Source organism: Lycium barbarum, chromosome 9, assembly GCF_019175385.1.
Source record: "Lycium barbarum isolate Lr01 chromosome 9, ASM1917538v2, whole genome shotgun sequence".
NCBI classification, from domain to species: domain Eukaryota; kingdom Viridiplantae; phylum Streptophyta; class Magnoliopsida; order Solanales; family Solanaceae; genus Lycium; species Lycium barbarum.
This window is the reverse complement of record NC_083345.1, coordinates 112,668,449-112,693,623: the sequence shown is the minus strand read 5'-3', so window position 1 is coordinate 112,693,623 and position 25,175 is coordinate 112,668,449. Positions and strand designations below refer to the sequence as shown.

General features: G+C 34.8%; 1 protein-coding gene across 1 annotated transcript; it reads right to left on the bottom strand.

Moving 5' to 3' along the window:
* Window positions 1-22,477: 22,477 nt before the first annotated feature.
* On the bottom strand, window positions 22,478-24,612 carry LOC132609455 (protein ENHANCED DISEASE RESISTANCE 2-like). Its single transcript, XM_060323443.1, has 2 exons — window positions 23,795-24,612; window positions 22,478-23,153 (listed from the first exon to the last, which is right to left on the bottom strand). Exons 1-2 carry the CDS (start codon window positions 24,114-24,116, stop codon window positions 22,588-22,590), a joined length of 888 nt encoding a protein of 295 aa, XP_060179426.1. The 5' UTR covers window positions 24,117-24,612; the 3' UTR covers window positions 22,478-22,587.
* Between the last annotated feature and the right edge of the window lie 563 nt (window positions 24,613-25,175).

Here is a 25,175-nt window from a genome sequence, read left to right as displayed (position 1 = left end):
TTTTCTTTGGACGCTGTGTTCATGCCCACAGGTAGGCAGGGAGGAGACGTTGCTCCAGATTCCTAGAGTTGCCAGCCGATTAAAAGCCCTCCATTGCTCCGGAGGTTCCTATGACAATCTTTTGTGTACAGTTGTATATGTGTCAGTTCATAGAGGCTCGTAGATACTCGATGTGGGTTGTATGGTCTCATGGAAGGGTCATTTTGTATGTATGAACGTATATGTATTATTTTGCTAGCCTATAGGGCTCAAGTATATACAATGCTTTTGTTTCCAAATGAAAATGGTTTTCTTATAAATTAACTATGAAGTGGATAATCGATTGATAAAGAGGCTAAGGAGTAGTAAAATGAGTGGTGCTCGGTGGTTAGCACGGGTACCCGTCGCGGCCCCTAGCCGGTCGTGACAACGTGGTAGCGCATTATATTTTGAAACTTGCTCAAAATTTTTGAAAATTTTGTTCTTTTGACATGTTGTGGATTAGTCACTCTTATTATTTTATTTTCTTTGAGGAAAAATATAAAAACTCTTGGCTTGTTTGGTACTAATAGAGTTAGTTTCTTGCATGTGAAATTGAAATGCGAATACCCCTCCAAATTGTTTTGTGAAAGTTAAAAAACAAGGTGCATAGGAAAGAATGATCTTTGTGACAACTTTTTGGCTCATTTGGTGACTCTTTACCTACTAGTTGTGTTTACTTTGGATTATGAGATATTGCACTAGTTGTTCTTGCTTGGGAAGTGAAATTGATCCATTTTGACTAGTTCATATGCCATGTGTGTGAGTGTTTGTTGAATAATTCTTGTGTTTACTTTTATCATCCAGAACTTGCCCGGTTAGTCGTTCAATGCTAATTTTGATTATGTTGGTTGGAGAGATGACCTTGGGCTATCTTTGTGATTTTTGAAAAAGCCTCTTTAGCCTTTCTATCCTACCATTGCATAAATAATATCACTAGTAACCATTTGAGCTTATGACCTTTTCTTTGATTGCCCCATTACAAGCCTTTACCCTGTTCGATGAAAAGTCTCTCTTTTGAACCTTCCCCTCCTTGAACATGAACTTGTGAATTTGAGGCCAAAAGCCTAAGTTGGGGGTGTTAGTGTTGGTTGAGAGTGGTGAAGGTTGGTGTTGTGGAAAAGTCAAAAGAAAGGAAGAACATTTGAAAAATACAAAAAGGTTGCAAACTTTTTGTGCAATATATATATATATATATAAAATATAAAAAGAAGTTGGAATAATTGGGGAAACTAGTATGCAAAGGAAGGAGTGATGTTTTGAAATGACGAGGAAAGTGGACGAAAGGTTTTGTGTAGTGTTCAAGGAGGGCGTAGTCACTTGTATCTCAAATACTTATCCTACCCTTCCCTAAGCCTACATTACGAGCTTAAAAAGTCCCTATGTGATCTCCAACCGAATGTTCTTGAGTTAGTGATGATTGAAAATAAGGGCAAGCTTATGGTGTGATATTTGTAAGCACTAGAATTTCTTTGTTGAGTGTGAGTGACTTTGTGTATTTGTCCCTTGCGTTATTGTTGTGAATATAGTGATTTTGGGACTTTCTTTCTTGTGAGGGCATATGGATTACGATAGAGTGGTGATGTTCAAAAATTCCAAGTTGAGTCAATTGAGCATATCTAGTAAACTAGTGGTTTTGAGTCACTTATTGAGACTTGAGTGTTGTTGCTTGATAGTTTTATATATCTATTGCATTCTTGAAATTGTATTTTGAAATGAGGGAGTTATTTGGTTGAAGCTTCACATGCTTGTAGCCTAATTGTTGGTACCAATCAAAGTCATGTTTTTGTGCTTAAAGTGGTTCCTCATTGAGATTTTTGTTTTGATTTGCTTGAGGACAAGCAAAGACTTTAAGTTGGGGGTAGTTGATGAGTCGTGAAATTACGCGATATTCGATGCTAATTCCTTAAGTTTTTGTGACTCTTTAAGCACTTTTGTTGTTACTTTTTGTGTATTTTTGTTGTTTTGTAGGAAAAGATGCCCGGAGAGCATAAAAGAGCAAAATGGATCAAAATGGACCAAAATGGAACAAAATAGAGCAAAACAAGCCAAGATAGCTGAAATCAACCAGAGCACCACCTGCGAATCGCAGGTACTGCATGCGAGTCGTAGGTGGTGCAACATTTGTTGACTGAGAATGGCCAAATAAAATAAGACAATGATGCAACACATGTGACACCACATGCGACTCGCATGTGGAACCCGCGAGTCGCATCCTGTGTCGCAGATGCTGCACCTCGGCTGATTTATGAGATATTGGTGCTCTATCCAGTTTTATGTGATTTAGAAGTGATCGGAAGAGACCAAGTGAAAAGAAAGTCAAAAAGAGGCCAAACTGGACAGCTTTGCAAAACTGTCAAAACTGGACAGTTTTGCAAAAACGGGACAGATTTGCAAAAACGGGACAGATTTGCAAAAAAACGGGCAGAATTGCAAATCTGAAATCTGGGCATAAAAGAGAGGCTTAGGGCAACAAAACATTTTCATCTTTGGCAGTTTTTTACAAGTTTTGGAGATTAGGTTTCTATACCACACTTTGGGGTTGAAGATTTGAAGATTTGGTTGAGTATTTCTTAAACCTTTAATTCATTTCTTCAATTCCTTGCTTTGTATTGTATATCTAAGTGTGTAGTATTTATTTCCATTACTTGAATCTTGTTTATGAAAATATTCTTGATTAAAGTTTAGTTTAAAACTCTTGTTATGCTTATGTATTGAATGATTCTTATTGCTATTGAAGTGGTCTTTGTTAATTTAATTAATCTCATTCTTAAATGTTTCCAAAGGGATTAGCTAACCCTAGGACTCACCCATTTACTTAGATTGAGCTCGGAAGAGGAAATCTAGGTTGGGAAAGATTAATTAACAAGAATTTGGGTCATTAAACTCATCTAAGAACTTGAGCTCGGAAGAGGATAGTTACTTGAGGTTAAATTGATTGTGCCTAATATCACACTCTAAGGCTTGGAAAAGCTTAGAGTGAAATTCATTGATTTGGTTGGAAGACTTTCAATGAGATTTTAGATATCATTATCTATCAACACAACCCCGCTCTTAGTTGTAAAATCGTAAAATACGTTGGATCGTTACTTGAGTGCAATCTCCTATTATCCATGCTTGTGGCCATTGATCATTTTACTTGCTTTCTAGGTTAGTTTACATTTCCGCATTAGTTATAATTCTCTCAAAAACCCAAAATATTATCCATCGTTTGGCTTTAGCGTAGTTGGTGAAAGTTCCTTACTTTGTTAATCACCTAGCATATTTTTCCCTGTGGGATCGACCCCGACTCATAGTTGGGTAAATATATTGCATACGACCATGTACACTTTCTCTTTGAGGAGTGTATTTAGACGTTATCATAGTTGCACAAGAAATTCCCGAAGCAGTTGATCCTTCTACTTACTCTAAGGCAATTTCTTGTTCTAATTCCTCAAATTGGTTAGTTTCTATGTAAGAAGAGATGGAAATCTTGCACACACAAAAATAATACATGGCAGTTATGTGATATGTTGATTGTCTTTAAAGACAAGTCTTTGATCAACAAATTAAAATCTCAACTTAATTTTGAGTTTGAGATGAAGGACCTTGGTGCAGCGAAGAAGATTCAAGGTATGGAGATTCACAGGGATCGAAAAGCTGGGAAGCTTTACCTGTCTCAGAGGAAGTATTTTGAGAAAGTCCTCGATAGGTTTAATATGTTTGATTGTAAAACTGTTTCTACTACGTTTGCTGCTCATTTCAAACTGTATGCTGACTCTTGTCCTAAGTCCGAGGAGGACATTGAGAGTATGTCTAGTATCCCGTATGCTAGTGCTGTTGGTAGCCTTATCTATGCTATGGTTTGCACTAGACCTGATTTAGCTTTTGCGGTAGCATGGTGAGCCGATACATGCATAATTCTGGAAAGGATCATTGGAATGTCGTGAAGTGGATTCTTCGTTATGTGAAAGAGTTCGTTGATATTTGTTTGGTATTTGATAGAGCCAAGGCATCGTCTTATGATGTTGTTGGGTTCGTTGATTCTGATTATGGTGGTGATCTCGATCGTAGAAGGTCTATTTCTGGTCATATTTTTCACTGCGCTCTGGTGATATCTCTTGGAAAGCACAATTACAATCTATTGCAGCCCTTTCTACTACCGAAGCTGAGTATATCGCTGCAACTGAAGGTTTTAAAGAAGCTACATGGTTGCGAGGTCTTCTTATTGATCTTGGTGTTCAACAGGGTACTACCTTTGTATTTTCTGATAGCCAGAGTGCTATTCATCTTACCAAGGCCGATTCTCATCGCTCAAAGACCAAGCATATTAGCATTAAATACCACTTTATGAGAGATACTATTGCTGCAGGGGAGATTGTGGTAAAGAAAGTTCACACGTCAAAGAATCTCGCAGATATGTAAACCAAGCTGCTTGCTATTACTAAGTTTAAGCATTGCTTAGACTTAGTTGGTGTTCTTCATGCTTAAATTTCCCTTCTGGGCTTTCTAGGTGACGAGTGTTGATGATGATGTATTTTGGTCCAAGGTGGAGATTGTTAGAATATGTCCCAAAAGGGTTTATCGAAATTGTCCCATTCCAATTGGGATTCGATAATTGTCCCATTCCAACTGAGATTCGACTAGCTTGTCTCATTCCAACTGGGATTTTGAACGTCTTCAACACCTCTTTAAAGGAGATTTTTGGCCAGAACATCAAGAAAAAAGAGAACAACTATCAAGACTACACACAAGACTGTATTCCACACTTAGGTTAAAGAGAGTTTTCATTAAAAGATTGTAATCTTTCGTTTCCTTTGATCTCATTGTGCTTCGACACCCACTACTAAAAAAAGGAGAAAAACCGACTGACTACGTCGGTTTTTTTGATGAAACCATCGAGAAACCGACCCTTTACGGTCCGTCGGTTTACATAGCCTCGCTTTTTGGAAACCGACGGACAACGTCGGTTTTTTCCGACGGACTGCGTCGGTTACGTGGTCCGTCGGGTTTTATCCAATAATTTAAAAAAAAAAAAAATGACGGATTGAGTCGGTTTTTTTAATTTCTGATTTTTGATTTTATATTAAAACAATATATATTTTATGAAAAAACCGACGCTGCGTCGGTTTTTTATTTAAATATTTTTAATTAATTTCTAGAAAACCGACGGACTGAGTCGGTTTTCCGTCGGTTTTCTGGAAAATTTCCAAAATTAATTTCCAGAAAACCGACGGACTACGTCCGTTTTCTGGAAAATTTCCTGCATGCAATTCATGCATTTTCTGCAGCCACACCTGCACAGAAACCAGTACCAAAAGCTGCTCAAAACTAGCATTAAAATGCTCTAAATCAATTCTAAAAGAGCTACAACACATAAAATCACCCTAAGTAACAATCAAACACATCAAACACTATCTAAACACATTAAATACGATCTAAATAGAACTTCAAAGTTCAAAAATATTTAAATGTCCAATCAAAAGTACCATTAACTAGTTCCATAAAGCATAAAACATAAGTCCATTATGAAATCCAAACTAAAACATAAGCCCCACGACTATATAAATGAACCCTAACCGCTTCCGGTTTCAAATACTTCTTACACCGGCAATGAGAACAAGCACACCTAATTACCCCTTCATTTTGAAAAGGGTGAAGTGACATTGCATGTGTGTAAACTTGTCAACAAATTCATCGTGTACACCCACACGATCACTATTATTTATATTATACATCCACATACGATCCATCTACAAAAATATACCCACAAATTATTGAGGTTATAGAAATATATTTTAACTTAAGAATTCTAACTTAAAATATAACTTAAGAAAACACAATCCCAACCAATTCTAACTTTAAAATCTCAATAACAATTTTAACTTTAATAACTTATGGATTCTAACTTTAATATAACTTTTAAAAGCACAATCCCAACCAATTCTAGCTTTGAATTCTCAATAACAAATCTAACTTTAATAACTTATGGATTCTAACTTTAATTTAACTTTTAAAAGCACAATCCCAACCAATTCTAACTTTCAATTCTCAATAACAATTTTAACTTTAATAACTTATGAATTCTAACTTTAACAACTTATGGATTATAACTTCAATATAACTTTGAAAAGCACAATCTCAACCAATTTTAAAAATTGAAAAGTAAATCTAGCCAAATAAAGTCTACATTTTAGCTTTGAGGTTATAGAAATATTACAACTTACCATTCTAACTTTGAAAAGCACAATCACAGCCAATTCTAACTTTGAATTCTCAATAACAATTCTAACTTTGAATTCTCAATAACAATTCTAACTTTAATAACTTATGGATTCTAACTTTAATATAACTTGGAAAAGCACAATCCCAACCAATTCTAACTAAGCTAACACAAATACATTGACAATGAACATAAAAATTAGCACAATCTCAAGCAAATATATATATATATATATATATATATATATATATATATATATGAAAAGTAAACTAGTCAAATAAAGTTTACATTTTTTCACAAATTTAACAATAATGTATATGTATATATATATATATATATATATGAAAAGTAAACTAGTCAAATAAAGTTTACATTTTTTCACAAATTTAACAATAATTTAAGAAAGCACAACACCAACCAATTCTAACTTTCAATTCGCAATAACAATTCTAACTTTAATAACTTATGGATTCTAACTTTAACAACTTATGGATTATAACTTCAATATAACTTTTAAAAGCACAATCCCAACCAATTCTAACTTTGAATTCTCAATAACAAATCTAACTTTAATAACTTATGGATTCTAACTTTAACAACCTATGGATTATAACTTCAATATAACTTTGCAAAGCACAGTCTCAACCAATTCTAAAAATTGAAAAGTAAATCTAGCCAAATAAAGTCTACATTTTGGTTTTGAGGTTATAGAAATATTATAACTTAACATTCTAACCTTGAAAAGCACAATCCTAACCAATTCTAACTTTAATAACTTATGGATTCTAACTTTAATATAACTTGGAAAAGCACAATCTCAACCAATTTTAACTAAGCTAACACAAATACATTGACAATGAACATAAAAATTAGCACAATCTCAAGCAAATATATATATGAAAAGTAAACTAGTCAAATAAAGTTTACATATTTTCACAAATTTAACAATCATTTAAGAAAGCACAACACCAACCAATTCTAACTTTCAATTCTCAATAACAATTCTAACTTTAATAATTTATGGATTCTAACTTTAACAACCTATGGATTATAACTTCAATATAACTTTGAAAAGCAAAATCTCAACCAATTCTAAAAATTGAAAAGTAAATCTAGCCAAATAAAGTTTACATTTTCGTTTTGAGGTTATAGAAGTATTATAACTTAACATTCTAACCTTGAAAAGCACAATCCTAACCAATTCTAACTTTGAATTCTCAATAACAATTCTAACTTTAATAACTTATGGATTCTAACTTTAATATAACTTGGAAAAGCACAATCCCAACCAATTTTAACTAAGCTAACACAAATACATTGACAATGAACATAAAAATTAGCACAATCTCAAGCAAATATATATATATATATATATATATATATATATATATATGAAAAGTAAACTAGTCAAATAAAGTTTACATTTTTTCACAAATTTAACAATAATTTAAGAAAGCACAACACCAACCAATTCTAACTTTCAATTCTCAATAACAATTCTAACTTTAATAACTTATGGATTCTAACTTTAACAACTTATGGATTATAACTTCAATATAACTTTGAAAAGCACAATCCCAACCAATTCTAAAAATTGAAAAGTAAATCTAGCCAAATAAAGTCTACATTTTAGTTTTGAGGTTATAGAAATATTATAACTTAACATTCTAACCTTGAAAAGCACAATCCTAACCAATTTGAACTTTGAATTCTCAATAACAATTCTAACTTTAATAACTTATGGATTCTAACTTTAATATAATTTTGAAAAGCACAATCCCAACCAATTTCAAAAATTGAAAAGTAAATCTAGTCAAATAAAGTCTACACTTTAGTTTTGAGGTTATAGAAATACTATAAGTTAACAATTCTACTTTGAAAAGCACAATCTCAATCAATTCTAATTTTGAATGCTCAATAAAAATTCTACTAACTTATGGATTCTAACAAAAAGCACAATCCCAACAACAACACACACACAAAAAAAAAAAACTAGTCAAATAAAGTATACATTTTTGCACGAATTCAACATCAATAATATTACAAACAATGATAACTAAGCTAACACAAATACATTGACAATGAACATAAAATATAGCACAATCTCAAGCAAAAAAAAAAAAAAAATGAAAAGTAAACTAGTCAAATAAAGTTTACATTTTTTCACAAATTCAACATTAATAACATTAGAAATGATGTTTAACAAAGCTAAATAGACTAACATTAGGCCTAAAATCTACAAATAAAACTAAAATTGAAAGAATTTAAAAGCCCTAATTTAAAAGAAACTACCTCAAATTACAAGTTAAAATCGGGGCTGGGGTAGGTGGGGTTGGGCTGCGTAGGTAGTGACGGGTGGGCGGCGGGTTAGGGTTTTTTTATTTTAGAGAGAAGTGGGTTTTTTTTTGGGGGGGGGGGGGGGGGGGGGGGGAAGATAGCAAACGATATGCCAAACCCGGTTCTATCATATTGTTAAAGAAAAACCGACGGAAAAACCGACGCGGTCCGTCCGTTTTTTTAAAATATTGACCAGCGTTTGACCAAAAAAAAAAAACCGACGTAGTCCGTCAGTTTCTTTAAAAAAAATCGTTTATTAATATTTTACAAAACAAAATGAATTATAAATTATTTAATATATTTTTAAAAAATTAAATATGTTTTTTAATAAAACCGACGTGGGACGTCGGTTTTTGTAAAAAAAATTTGGCGGAAACATAATTTCAAAATTTTGCGGAAAAAACTGACGTTGTCCGTCGGTTTTTTAATTAAAAAAATAAAAAAAATTAGAAATACACAAAACCGACGCACTGAGTCGGTTTTCCGTCGGTTTTTCAAAGCGACGCAGTCCGTCGGTTTTTTGTCCGTCGAATTTTGCCAGTTTTTTAGTAGTGACCTTGTTGAGATCGTTTTGTACTCCTCACCTTATAGTTGATTTCTCTGCCCTTCGCGCCCCATGGTTTTTCCCGTCTTGGGTTTCCACGTAAATCTTGTGTTCTTTACGTTTATTGCTTTCTTGCATTATTGTTCTTGTGTTGGTGCATCCTAATCGGTTCCGCTGCATCGCTCGTTTAATTCTTAACAAAATGGAAGGCATATTTAAGTTTTCAATATTTTGTACATTAATATTAGCTAAGTTCAAGTAGTTTGTGTATACACATACATACACACGTCAATGAAAACTTTTTTCTTTTATATATCTTAAACCATATTCCATCCTGTATAAAGGTTAAAAAAAATAGGCTGCCTTTTAGGTTTGAATTACCAGATTTTTACGGTATTTTTTTTTCTCTTCTTCATTACCTTTTTTTTTTCCTTATTCAAGTTAACATATATTGATTTAAATGAGTAGTTTTGTATTAAACTTTGATGTCTCCCACATATCCTTTAGACAAAAGATATAGATAATCTGAAGAATCATGAAAAATTGATAAAATCATGAGAACATGTACACTAGTTAAAAAAATAAGGCACAATAGAAGAGAGAGTGAGAGATAAGGAAGAATTAGCCAGCAAGTGAAGCAGGCGTTCATGTTGACAACTAATACGATAGTATAATATTTTTGTTTGACAGTTCGAAAAATAAGATTCGTGAGGGATCCTATTCTTCGATCTTTATTACTATATGCTGCTTTATTTGTTTTGTATCATTTGTTATTTTATTATCATTATTTTCCTTTCAATTATGTTTTGACTGTTGAGGGTCAACAAGAAACAACCTCTCACCCTACAAAGGTAGGGGTAAAGTCTGCGTATTTGTGTGATTATAGTGGTTGTTGTTGTTTTGTAGTTCGTTCTAAAGATAATAATACATTTTTATGTTTAAGAATAATCTAACTTTGATATTTTTATTTTACTTGTAATGAGATGATTTACCATATAAATGCGTATAATATGTTTTAGGCTATAAATTTTAAAAGTTTTTCTTCCTTAAATTTTGTGTTTAATCAAAAGCTGCACATAAATTTACACGGAGGGAGTCTCAAAATAAGTGTCACTTTAGCTTATTTCACACTCATTAAGAAGAACAAAAAATACAAAGTAATAGTTTATTAAGTTTCTCCTATTAATTATTAGATTTTTCTTGAGAATTAAGCACTACTAAAAAGAAGTATAGTTGAAACAATTATTATTTTTTGATTTGAATTCTTAAGACAACACTTATTCTCGGACGAGTTTCTTTTTCGACAAAGCAATACTTATTTTGAGATGAATGGAGTACATTAGAACATCAAAGCAAGTAAGCCCTAATATAAAAAATTAAAAAAAAAAAAAAAAAAAAAAAAAAAGTGTGCAAAAGCAAAGCTGAAAGGCGACCGACTTAAACCGACAAACCACGTACTTAGTGGTTGGTTGCACTCATTCATTGTAGATCACACTCAACGTGAGCTAATTATTCTAAAGTCAACCAGGAGTATTTGCAAATCAAAAGAAACGCTTAATGTTTACCCCAAATCAAACTATTTAATTTAATTATGAAAAATAAATATATTAATTAATTATGAATCATAAGTGAAGATGTCTTATAAAAAAGGCATAACCAAAAAACAAATTGTGAAGCACTATAAAATCAATTAACCTTTTTTTCCCGCTAAGCGGCATTTAAAAGTTCTTTAGCTAGTTTTGGAATTGTTAATTCGTTAATCCATTAATTAGTGACTTGCATTCTAATATCTAAGAGTGAATCAAGGTATTTTTCCTTGATTGTATTAAATACTAAAGAGAAAGATCTTGCAAAATCCACTGATTCGGCAAAATTAGACTGCCTTTTTATTGCACGCATTCAAAGTGTCGTCGTATACGACTACATAAGAAGGTTGTTCAACTCTTTGCCATTGTGAAATGTGAAAAATGAGATGAGAACGAACACCCAACATGGCTGTGTTAGCTACGACAAATATAAAGGAAAGGAAAAAAGAAATATGAGATGAGATGAGACAAAGTCTTCCCTGGTTTTGGCCAGCTTGTATCCATCTAAACTATTCATTTACGTACATGTTATTTTTCATGCACACAAATATCAGGTAATTATATCTACTAAAATGTAGGTGAAGGAATGAAATAATCTAGTATTTTGTCTTTGATGATCTAAACATTGTTTTCGCTTTATTAACCAATACGTCACACCTTTAGTGTTGCTCTAAAAGTATTAACATTTGATTGCGTATTAAAGTGGAGTATATAGCCTAAATGTTCCAAAATAAGGGCAACTAAGAAAAAATTGGCTTGTCAAGGTTGTTGCCTATTACATTTTCTTTTGTACATGTGAACCGGATTGTTTTATCGTAGAATGTGAAGGTTACACATTTCTTTAATTCTGTTCCAATGTTCTTTTTGGTCTCCATTGATAGTGTAATGAAAGTTTTGAATCTATCATTAAGGGGCGTGATGGAGGAGTGTGATCATCTTTAATCAGATATAAGGTTTGAATCCGAGAAATGAAAAATGTCTTAGTAGGTAGCGCTTTACATTCTAGATAGAGCAAAACTAGATTAGTCTGAGTCAGTAAATTTGAATACTAAATACGTAAAGAAGAAACAAAAGAAATTTTTGAACCTACTTTGACCAAAACTTTCTAAGACATATTTATAAGTTTCTATTATGATATGTTGCTTCTGTGAAGACCTTAGTTGAAGAGCTGGTTCATCTAAAGTTGTGTTTTTGTTTAAAAAAGGTTGGCAAAGATACTGTTGTTTTAAATCAACTAATTTTAAGCGAGTAGATGGTGAGATTGGGCCTTCGGACCTCTTTTAGATCATAACTTACTTCGGGCTGTTTTTTTTTTTTTTTAGGCATAGCTATTCTTTTGCTATTATATTTTGTAACTACAGTGACATGTATTTAAATTCGGATGTATTCAATTTGGTTGTATTCATTCGTAACAATTTTTACACTGTATTCAACTTATTGTATTTAGATTCGGTTGTATTCAAACAACATAAATGCCAAGAAAAAATACAGGGATATTTAGCTGCATTAAAAATTCACTGTATTTATTTGTATACAAAAAAAAAAATCTCCTTCGAAATACAAGTGAAAAATACGTAAAGAAACACTCTATTTTACACTAAAACAATAATGAATACACTGAAATACAGTCAAATCTGAAATACAAAGAAAAAATACTCTCATATTTGAGATACAAGGAACTCAGATTTCAGATACTTGAAATAAAATACACTCATATCTTAAAATACAAAACCGGAGATTTTTTCATCACCGACAACGGCACCGTCATCCGGTAAGGATCCAACCAGAAACCATTTCACTGAACTTCAACGGAAAGAGCTACACACTGAAGTAATGAACCCAAAAACGAGAGAATTATATTTGTAGAGATACAGAGCGACAAAAAGTAAATGCATATTTTTGTGAGGAATCAGAATAATAATGACAGAAACCATGAATTCAAGCCATAAAATTGTAAAATTTGAAGAGAACCAGATTAGGGCAAAAATTGAGAGACAAGCTAACTTGAAATTGCACAGTTAGATGATGAATAGAACTCAAAAATAAAAAAACAGATCTAACGGAGGTAGAACGAAATTGAAAAAACCGAAGGCAACAAATAGAAATTCAACGGCGAAGGACGCTAGCTCCGTCGGAGAAGATGACCGGTGGAGGCTCTGACAAAGAAGATGACCAGCGGCGGCTCCGACAGAGAAGGGAGAGTTGAGGGAGAAGAGAGAGGGGCTGAGGGAAGAGATTAATACAATAGAATAAGAGGATATGAGTTTTGAATTAGTTACCTTATGTAATTAAAATATAATATTTAGCTACTAGATGTATTTAAATTAAAGTGTAGTTACTAAATATAAATTTTCTTATATATTCTCTACACTATGTAAAATTTCCTTTTTGGATGTCTGAAACAGTTTGAGTCCATCTCAACAATGAAGCAACATGGTAAAATATATGATATTAATCCTCCCATTAGGGACTAATTAAACAAATTACTTAATTTTATTACTCCTCCGTTCCAAAAAGACTGTCTTTGTTATTATTTAGACAGTCAAAGAATGTTTTATTTGACTACAATTTTTTCAAATACTTTTTAAATATTTTGAATTATAAACTATTGTGACTTATATTACTTTTTATGTAGTTTCTAAATATGTAATTTTTATTTCAAGAAAATTAAAGATTTTATGTCCGAATTCACACCGAACATTAATTAGTTTGACCCTCATAATAATCCGAATCCAGACAGTCTTTTTGGGACACAAGGAGTATTACTTTTACTGCATTAAAATAAAACTATCAATATTTAGAGTGAGCAAAGAATGATAACTTCAATAAAGGAGTGACTATTAACTGATTTAAACACTTCTACTGATCTTTACTTGAAATGTGTAAATGAAGTATGTTCCTGATGTATCAAAATTTTCAGTTAGATTAAATTTAATATCACAATCCTATCTATATTCTATGATAAACTCATTCAGTTCATAAAGGACAACCACGCTTCAATAAAATTAATTAACTTCTCACGAACTCAATAATCATAAACAATTTATTCATACCCGTGCTTCAAATTTACTCTAAAAGTTGATAAAGCAAAGTTTTTCTCACTGAGATACAGATAAATAAATATACGATAATAGAAGTGAAAATAAGAAATAAATGAATCACCAAAATAAATATACGATAATACAAGTGAAAATACGAAATAAATGAATCACCAAGGATAGTGATACAATAAACAGGATTACTCTATTCTCAACAAGAGGTTGTGATCGAGCTCTATATGTGAAAAAAATTCAGTTAGAGAATGCTTTCCCTGTGAATGAATCTTACACGATGTGAATTCAAATTAATCGAGGTCAGTGAATACTGAACACTAGAAAACCAAAAATAATGGAAATAGTAAAACGTTAAAGAGAGGAACAGTTTTTGTTATTATTAAAACTAAAAACAAAGATATTATATACCATGAACCCTCAAGGAATATCCCATTATGAATAACTCAAGGGTAAAATTGGTTCATTTTTCCTTGTTTTACAGCAACGGTTGGTATTTTTGAGCTATTTGACCAATTAGAGGGCATTTTTGAACAAAAAACATAACGACAATAACATTTTTGAATAGAAAACATAACAAAAGGCAATATTAATCTAACATTTTTTACCCTTTTTCTGTCAAGTTTAGTGAGTGTGATCCAAATATCAGATTGTTAGAAAAACAAAACATAACTTTAAGAGAGGGACAAATTCCTTTTATTAAAATTGACAACAAATACATTATCTACCAGGGACCCACAAAGAAATTTTTGTTAGTAAACTGTATTCGAAAATGAACATAAACCAGAATTTGAAACAGCATCAAAAAATATGTAAGAATTAAATCGAGTCCACTGAATTCACAGTATGTCTTTAAGGAAATTATTCCCCTCAATGTATCCGAGGTGTTGGAATACATTTTCCTAAGATAAAACAATTTACTCACTGTTGTAGCGGTACAGCAAACTCCGGTGACAGCGAACTCACTCAACAACTGTAGATAGGGGTGTACAAAGTAAACCGATAAACCGAGTCAAACCGAGAAAAAACCCCGACTAGTGGTTTGGTTTGACTTGGTTTGGTGTAGAAAACAAAACCCGACCATAATTGGTTTGGTTTGGTTTTAACTAAAAAAAGTCAAACCGAACCAAACCAACTCGACATTACATGTATTCAATTTTTAAAATATTTTATACATAAACATATTTATTTGTAATGTAATTTATAAATATTTCTTAAATTTTTTTGTAGTTTTTTTATCTATTATCATATTATTCAAGCTTGAACTTAGAATTTTGAATGTCAATAAGTTTTATATCCTATGGATGTTAGTAACTCAAATAAAGTCCAAACCAAAACCAACTCAACACTAATGCTAACAAAAGAAATTCAATTTATCACTAGGAATGACAATGATGTTGGATATCTGTTCTTTAGTTTTGCATAATTGATTTAGAGAGTGAAAATACATAACTTAAGTTTTTTTTCTTTGTCATGTAATTAATACTTATTAGCCGTACTTATTTTAGCATGACTTAATATTTTTAGATTATGGTCATTTTCTTTATGGCTTGTTAATTAACAATATTTATTTTAACCGATTTTATTACCTTTTGTTGAATATTTTAATACAATGTCATCACTCTTCTCACATTTTGTGTTATTTTCTTAAGAAACACCTTAATTATATAGTTGTATCTTACTAGGACTAAAAAAAAATTTGAAGTAAAAGTTATATGTTTTGTATCAAGACTATTCCGAAAAAAAATCCGAAAAACCCGAGAAAATCGAATAACCCGAGAAAACCCGAGGTTGAAAAACCCGAATTTTATTGGTTTGGTTTGGTGTATAAATTTAAAAACCCGACGCAATTGGTTTGCTTTGGTGTTTAGAAAATCCGAACCAACCCGGTCCATGTACACCCCTAACTGTAGATCACACGAATTTTTTATGAAGTGCAAAAAGAAAAATAGAAGAGAAGAGAAGACAGAAAATTCGTAAGGAATATTCTAAAGATCATTAGGATATATATAGTCATGGAAGCGTTGGTTCAGAAAGGTGCAACTCATAGGTTGCATCTTTTCAGATGGGCGGGAATATTTGAATTAATCCGAGAAGGAGAAATGGGTCAACGGGTCAGAAATGGATCCAGAGAACCGGGTCATAATTTGGATAATTAATTAATAATTAAAATTAATTAAATTTGGTCCAAAAAGATTATTAATCAATCAAATCATTTGACCATATCCAAATCCAAATCCAAATATGAAGCCGAGCCGAGCGACCAATGTGTGAGAAATGTGCTTCTACATATAAGCACAAGAACTTTACTTTCCACAACCAATGTGGGAGAAATGCTTCATCCAAAAAGCAAAAAAGGAACAATTCAAAATTTTCATTTTTTCCTCCATTTTCCATTCATCTAACACTTAAAACCCAACATTTTTCACATCATTAAAATTTCCGAAAAATTACCAAAACAGGAAAAATAACTCATTTGTCTTCGTCATCCTTAGCCTGCACTTTACTATTATTGCTAAAATGACCATTGTGTTTTACTTTCCTGGACGACTCAATAAAAGTAGCATAACTACTGTCACGGGCCGACTCCTCCTAAGCGGCAGTGGCACACAAATAGCCCGTGCGGCGCTCGTAGTCCCACCTGACTACAAGCCAGCCTTTCCTTATCCCAGGTTTTCTTGGCACGACCCTATGCCTATGGTGAAGCTTGCCTCAGAGGCTTAGCTTTCCTTGTGCCGCCCGTTTGATGTCAAAGCTTCAGCCTTGTCTTGCTATCATACTCTTGTGGCGCATTTCATATGCTGGGTCTCGTCTATGCACATCCCTTGGGTTGGCTACGGACATGCATGTCCCTCGCCTGGCACTGAGCGTCGCTCCTGCGCGCACAGTCCTATCCTCAATCTTGACACTTGCCTTGTGTTGTGCCCGAGTAAGGCAACTTCCAATCCTTGGCCTTCGTCATGCGCGGTCCTCTTTCATGTGCCTATGGTTGTCCCATGGCATTGGCAAACATAACCCTCGCAACTTACTTCCATCCCTCGTAGTGCAGCGTCATGATAACGTCCAAAATACATTCCTCAAAGAGAAAGTGTACACAGTCGTATGCAATATATTTACCCAACTATGAGTCGGGGTCGATCCCACAGGGAACAATATGCTAGGCGATTAAGAAAGTAAGGAACTTTCACCAACTACGCTAAAGCCAAACGATGGATAATATTTTGGGTTTTTGAGAGAATTATAACTAATGCGGAAATGTAAACTAACCTAGAAAGCAAGTAAAATGATCAATGGCCACAAGCATGGATAATGGGAGATTACACTCAAGTAACGATCCAATGTTTTTATGATTTTACAACTAAGAGCGGATTTATGTTAATAGATAATGATTTCTAAAATCTCATTGAAAGTCTTCCAACCAAATCAATGAATTTCACTCTAAGCTTTTCCAAGCCTTAGAGTGTGATATTAGGCACAATCAATTTAACCTCAAGTAACTATCCTCTTCCGAACTCAAGTTATTAGATGGATTTAATGACCCAAATTCTTGTTAACTAATCTTTCCCAACCAAGATTTCCTCTTCCGAGCTCAATCGAAGTAAATGGGCGAGTCCTAGGGTTAGCTAATCCCTTTGGAAACATTCAAGAACGAGATTAATTAAATCAACAAAGACCCACTTCATTAGGAATAAAAATCATTCAATACATAAGCAAAACAAGAGTTTCAATCCAAACTTTAATCAAGAATATTTTCATAAACAAGATTCAAGTCTAGAAATGAAATATTACACACTAAAATATTCAATACAAAACAAGGAATTGAAGAAAGGTTTAAGAATTATCTCATTAAAGTGCTCCAATCTTCTCCTCCAATGTTGTAGGTGAAACCCTAGCCTCCAAAACTTGCAAAATGACCAAAGATGATCTGATTTCCCCCCAAGTCTTCCTTTTATGTTTCCCAATTTTTCCAAGTCCAAACAATGACAAAATAAACCCCAAAGTTTCAGTTTTGCAAATCTGTCCCGTTTTTGCAAAACTGTCCAGTTTTGAGAGTTTTGCAAAAATGTTCAGTTTGGCCTCTTTTTGACTTTCTTTTCACTTGGTTTCTTCCGATCACTTCTAGATCACATAAAACTGGATAGAGCACCAATATCTCATAAATCAGCCGAGGTGCAGCATCTGCGACACAGGATGCGACTCGCAGGTTCCACATGCGAGTCGCATGTGGTGTCGCATGTATTGCATCATTGTCTTATTTTATTTGGCCATTCTCTGTCGACAGATGCTGCACCACCTGCGACTCGCATGCAGTACCTGCGATTCGCAGGTGATGCTCTGGTTCATTTCAGCTATCTTGGCTTGTTTTGCTCTATTTTGTTCCATTTTGGTCCATTTTGATCCATTTTGCTCTTTTATGCTCTCCGGGCATCTTTTCCTACAAAACAACATAAAAACACAAAAAGTAATAACAAAAGTGCTTAAAGAGTCACAAAAACTTAAGGAATTAGCATCGAAAATTGCGTAATTTCACGACTCATCACGTCACCCCACGACTGCACGTCTAGGCCAACGGACCCTTGCTTGCAAGGCTGAACCCAAGCCAAGCTCACAAGTCAATACACGAGGCTCTTGAGTGGTTCCTCGAGTACTAAATCGGCACGGAGGTCTTTAACATCCATAAAGATAGCCCGCGGGGCATAATCAATTCCTACGTCAAGCCTCCGACACTCGTTATGCTCCCAACGCGGGCCCGCAGGCACGGCGCCGTCCATAGAGTCCCTTAACTCGTATGGATACCTAGGACACTCTGTCACGACCCGACTAGGAGGCCGCGACGAGCACCCGGTGCTATCCCACCCGGGCACCCCTTGACATACTTTCACATAACATCTAGGTGAGCCACATAGTAAAAACATACATTTCTATCCATCAATCATACTAGTCCCTTTGGACAACAACCTCTTTATATCATCATAGGCATCTATGCCACATCAATGTACATGGGCTAACGAGGCCAACAAAATGGTATACAAAATATAGGCCGACAAGGCCAAACACATCTAACCACATACACATGTCTTCGAGCCTCTAAGAAGAGTATAACATATCACATAAGCGGGACAGGACCCCGTTATGCCTATAATTATGTACACAAAAGAATAAGTACCCAAAAGCTATGGCTCCGAAGGAAATAGAGCTTTGCTATGTAGTCTCTGAGAATATAGCTATGGATCGAGCCTGTCTCCCTATGCACCTGCGGGCATGACGCAACGTCCACAAACAAAAGGACATCAGTACGAAGAATGTACTGAGTATGTAAAGCATGATCAACAACAATATAGAAGCATACTATACAACATATGAGACAACATAGGATGGGAGATAATAATATCGTCGTCATGGCACTTACTTGCTTTTCCACAAGGACAGCCCAATTCTATTGCGTATCCGTGTACATACATCCATATCCGTACTTATTTACCTTCACATTCATTTTCGTATTCGTATTCATGTTCCCATTCATATTCATATTCCTAGAGTCTACATCTCATATACATTGCTTATACATAGCCTTTGCACAACATTTACATATCCTTAGCATATTCGTACTCATATTGATGTCATATATATATATATATATATATATATATATATATATATATATATATATACCCGACCATAAAGGATCGGTGTTTCATACATACTTGGCCAACCAAGGCTCAAGGTCATACATACCTGGCCCTACCAAGGCTTCAGGGTTATCCGTACCTTCTGCAGAAGTGTGCACGTGTTACATAATCATATACATACTCTATACATATTCATATACATACATTCTACCCGGCATCATAAGCTCGGGGTCTTATTATAGCCCTTCATAGACACACATACATACAATAGCCCGTAGGCATCTTTAACATCATATTATTCTCATAATTATTACTATCATTATCACTATCTTCGTTGTTATCATTACATCTATCTTATAGGCCTACTCGTCATATGAGGAACTTGGTACAGCCGTAACGTATCAAGCATCGTGAGCTTACTAGCTCGGAAGATCAAATCATTTGAAGAAATCATAGTCTTATAGAAGGTTTAGACGTTTGGCCAAAGAACCATGCCTTATGAAAGAAGGGTTAGCCTTACATACCTTTTCGTTCGACTATTTACCACTTGCACGTTCTCTTTCAACGGTTGTGTTTATACCTTCATTAAAGTCATACTATCGTTAGAATCGACAACTAGCACACATGGCTAAAGTTAGAGAAAATCGGACAGCATCTCTTTTATTTATACAACATTCCTCCATATCGTAATTCAACTCCCGAACGTCAACAATACATTCACAATACCATAACAATGGCCATTAATTATTTACGTTAACCACATTATCTAGATTTCTCAATTCGCTCCCAATTCACCCATATTCATGGTCATATCACCCGACTTCGTCCATTCATATACAATGCCCATTTTCATGATCTTAACATCATTTATAACACATTCATATCACAACACAACAAGAATCATGGTTCAATTCAAACTATCTCTCAAAATGTCACTATTCAACATTCATGACCCATTTTTCTATACTCATCTAATGTCCAAGCATTTTAACTCTCAAATACCTTAAACAATATATAAATACCATAAATCTTACCTTAGATGTTGTAGGAACGAGCCTTGGTCGAAATACTTCACTTGAGCAAAAACCCTAGTTTTCCTTCAATAAGATTTTCTTGACTTGAATAATCTTAATGGGTTTCCTTACACTTGATTCACTTGATTTGTGTTGTTGATGACTAATAATCCTTGAAATCTTGTGGAATAAATGTAGAGAGATGTTTTAGAGAGAGGGGATGAAATGTGGAAAAGAAATAATAAACTTGGATCCCTTATTTAATGACTTAAAATCTGGTCTGGAGTGAACAGTACAGTGGTCGTAAACTTGGTTTATGATCCGTCTTCCAGTTTACGGACCTTCCTTCGTGGTCGTATTTAATCATAACAGAACTAGAAACTAAGGCTGAGACGTGGTGATTACAGACACAGTTTACGGGCCGTAAACCACTTTACGGTCCGTATTTCAGGTTGTATTTAACCATTTGATCATTTGGCAGAAAGTTGAAGTTTTGGAAGCCAAAATACGACATGGCAGTTTACGGGCCGTATACCACTTTACGGTTCGTATTTCATTTTACGTGCAACTGGCCAAAATGCAGATCTGCAACTTCCCATATTTTCAGAACCTATAATTATTCATTATGGAGCATAACCTATCTCTTATTGCAATTGCCTTCGGAATCTTACTTAGGGTCGTCAAATGTTATTTCTTACTCATGAAAATATCGGATACTCGTACTCCTCGCGGGTCCATTCACTTGGGCAACCAGGGAGGATTTTTCCGAGGTGTAACACACTCCTATGAGGTGCCTAGGCAGGCCCTTGAGGTCCTCCCTCAAGGTTGCTCACTTAGTGAGACTGGCCGATAGCACGCACGGGGGAGGCTGGCTGAGCTGTAGACACCTCTGCCCCCGTTATATATGCTTTAAAAGAAAAACCCAAGTTCTAGCACTGGACATCATTTTGCCAGAGAATCACACTTGGCCTTTCTCACTCTTCCGAACTCCAAATGAGGCGCCGTCTGTTCCTAACTCTTTCTCTTGACTTCCTTCACTCCTCCATGAAGTTTCATCTCATTCCCATACTCGTGGATCGAGATATAGCCTTCGGGAGCTTTATCAATGACACTGCTCCTTGGCTAAGTCAAGCCTTTAGGTGAACGATCTTCAAATGACGCCAAACTTGGTAAGCACATTCCATAACATCCTAGGAAGGGTCCCGTCACCCTAAATCCCAAGATTCCATCCAGAGCTCGGAAACGCACGGGACTGACACTCAGGCTCGCGCTTGGCCTCGTTCGCCGACGGCCCATGGGCTCATCCCAGATCCTTGTTAAACTTCCTTGGCACTCTTATAATATGCCATAGAGCATCTCTAGATGCTTATTGACTCTCGTCCGTCGGAGCCCCTCGTCAATGCACGTCGCCCGCGCACAGCTGACACTGCCTGCGCGGCCGACCCTGCCTGCGCGCGCGGCCGACCCTGCACGCGCGCGCGGCCGACCCTGCACGCGCGCGCGGCCGACCCTGCCTGCGCGCGGCTGACACTCATCTGCGCACGTCTCTTGCACGACTGACACTCGCTTGGACCTCCTGGGGCGCGCAGGGGTTATGGACGCCAAGGCACAATGAAGGCAGCCTGTAACACTACTCATGTGCATTTGATAGATCGTCATAGCTCCAAACAACTTTTCCGACAACTCCTCCTCCGTCTCCGTCTCCGCCTCCACCAAAAACCCCATATCGATCGCCACCGGACGTAACATAACCTAAAGCCAAGTGCAAAATCGCACTAGCAATCGCTGAACTTTAAATCGAAGGAAAACTGTCCCACTTTTAATAATTCAAGGGCAAAATTGGTTCATTTTTTCTCGTTTTAGAGCCATCAGTAAGAAGGTTATTTTGAGTCATTTGACTAGTTGGAGGATATTTTTGAGCCAAAAACGTAACGAAGAGAACATTTTTGAAAAAAAAAAAAACACAACGCGAGACTAATTAATTAATCTATTTTGAATAGTTGAGAAAAAATTTTTTGACCCTTTTACCATTAAGTTTAGTGAATGTGATCCAAATATCATATTGTTAGAAAAACATAACAAAACAAAACTTTAAGAGGGGGACAAATTCTTTTTATTAAAATTGACAACAAATACATTATCTACCAGGGACACAAAAGAATTTAACATCATTAAATTTTCCAAAATTACAGGTAGGAACAAAATGCTCACTTGTCTTCCTCATCTTCGCTGTCCTTAGATTGCACCTTACTAATATTGCTAAAATGACCATTGTGTATTACTTTCCTGAACGACTCAACAAAAGTAGCAGAACTCATTTCCATTTGACAAATCCTCACAGCACCAAACAACTTTTCTGGCAACTCTTCTTCCATCTGCCCCTCCACTAAAAACCCCATATCAATCGTCACTGATGTAACATACCCTAAAGCCAAATGCAAAATCGCACTAGCAATTGTCGAGCTACCAATATCCACGTCGATTTCTAAGTAATTATCACCTTTATGATAATAACAATTCAAAGCTTTACCAAGTATACAAGCTGAGTAATTCCCCACAGCAGCTTTCACTATCCATGGTCCTTTAATCATCCGGTTCACTATCTTGAACCGGCTGTTACGATACGAGTCGTCACCGTGTACAAACCGATAGAGGAGTGAACCCGGTTCGAGTGGGCGGTTTTCTTTAGTGGCGAAGTAAAAAACCGCGCTGTGGTGGTCCCTACTAGGGATTTGAAGATTCACCGCGATTACGAAGGTTTTTAGAGATTTACCTGAAAAAACGACAAAAATAATCCATTATATTTAAGGGTTTGGTTTAAAATAGTCTCTTAAGTATGCACTAGAGATTTACCTGAAAAAACGACAAAAATAATCCACTATATTTGAGGGTTTGGTTTAAAATAGTCTCTTAAGTATGCACTTAACGGTTTTGGTCCGTTAAGTTTGTAATAAGTTAATAAAAATGATCTCTTATTATGTTTGAGGGTAGAGTTAGAATAATTTCTTAAGTATGCACTTAACAGTTTTGATATTTTAAATTTGTCAAAAGTTAATATTTTTAGTTTTGGCAAAATATTTATGAAACTTCGATCAGTTAGATTTGACTTGACTATGAAAAACCGCATGTGGTGGTTCCTATCGGGATTTGAAGATGGAAAAGTTACAAAACATTACAAACATGTAGCTATAATTTCAAAAAATTACAGAACGTATCTACTGTATTTACGAAACGTAGCTATCAACGCTGATATAGTAGTACTGTGTTGACATAATTCTTTCGCGCAATTTCAGCTGATAGCTACCGAATACAATAACTATAACTACATTTCGTAATACGCAAATTATAGCTACATTTTATAATTACGCTTTAAACTACCGCTATATATATGAAATTTGCCCTTCGAAGACTTACCTTGTGAATGAGATTTCTTCAGTGCGTGTATTACACGGTTATCGTTCCTTGCAAGGACATGGTCGAGTTTCGAATTTGACCTTAGCCAATCAACTCCAGCAGGTTGCAAAAGCCATTCCCCTGAGGGTATTTTCGTCTTTTTCGTGAAGTAATTTGGACTTCGTAGATTGAAATTATCTCCTGGAGGTGATGCCCACCCATTTGTTCCATCATTCAAATCAACACACTTTAACGAACCGCTATTGATTACTTCTTCTCTCCAATCTTTTTCGCTTCCACCGCCCTTCTTATTGAGCTTTTGCTTCTGCTTTGTCGAGCACATTATAACAACAAGAAGAACAAACCCAATGTAACTCAACGACTGGAGTTGGGGAGGATAATGTGTGCGCAGATCTTATTTATATCTTGACAAGATAGAGAGGATGTTTTCAATAGACGCTCGACTCAAAGAAAGATGTATTAAAAAAGAAGGCAGTAGCAACGCAGAAACAAGAAGATAAAATAATATAACTGAGGCCACAATTGAGCTCTGAGTAGGATAGTGTGTACGCTGATCTTATCCTTACCTTGAAAAGGAAGATAGGTTTTTTTCGATAGAGCCTCGACTCAAAGAAAGATGAATTGAAAAGAAAGGCTAGCAACAAGCAAAAACAAGAATAAAATAAGATAACCGATGCTAAAGAAACTATTACTTCTTTTTTCTTCCAGTTATTGAATGATCACTGGAATGAGTTATTTTTGGTAGAAGTAAAAGTGAATGGTGGGTGAAGAAATATGGTGGAGCTAGTTCTGTGTTTATGGAGTATATTGAAAATGTTGGACGTGGGGGTGGATATATGTATGAGAATAGGAAAACACACGTGCCCTTGAGTTTGCAGGAAACTACGAAAGAACCCTTTTGACAGCTAATAGTGAGAACTATTTTTTTTTTTTTCAGACAGCAGTGTGAACTGGCATATAGAAAAGAACGGAGAAAATACCCAAACTCTTAAGTTTGGATTCATTTTGTTCTTTTCTTCATCATGTTTCTTTTATGACAATTTCTCTAGCGGACCACTAAAAATTATGATGAAATAGTAAATACTTTGTCATTCTTAATTTATACTTTAAATTTGAGTTATAAGAACAACAATAACATATTCAGTGTATTTTTATAAGTGGGATCTGAGGAGGGTGGGTGTACGTTGATCTTACGGGATAGAGAGGATGTTTTCGATAGATTCTTGACTCAAGAAAATCATTTTTCAAAAAATGGTTTGAAAGAAATTAGAAGCTATGATAAAAAAAAAGATTGAAGAAAGAAAAGTTTTAACAGTACAACTATTAAAGTTAACCAAAGTAAAAAGAAACAACATTAATAATATAATCGAAGCTTAAGAGA

Bases quoted from the DNA above. Each gene is read 5' to 3' on its own strand.
- LOC132609455 (XM_060323443.1), bottom strand. From the start codon at position 24,116: ATGTGCTCGACAAAGCAGAAGCAAAAGCTCAATAAGAAGGGCGGTGGA. The intron at 23,154-23,794 runs GTAAGTCTTCGA...TCGTTTTTTCAG, and splicing joins GAAGAAATCTCATTCACAAG to GTAAATCTCTAAAAACCTTC.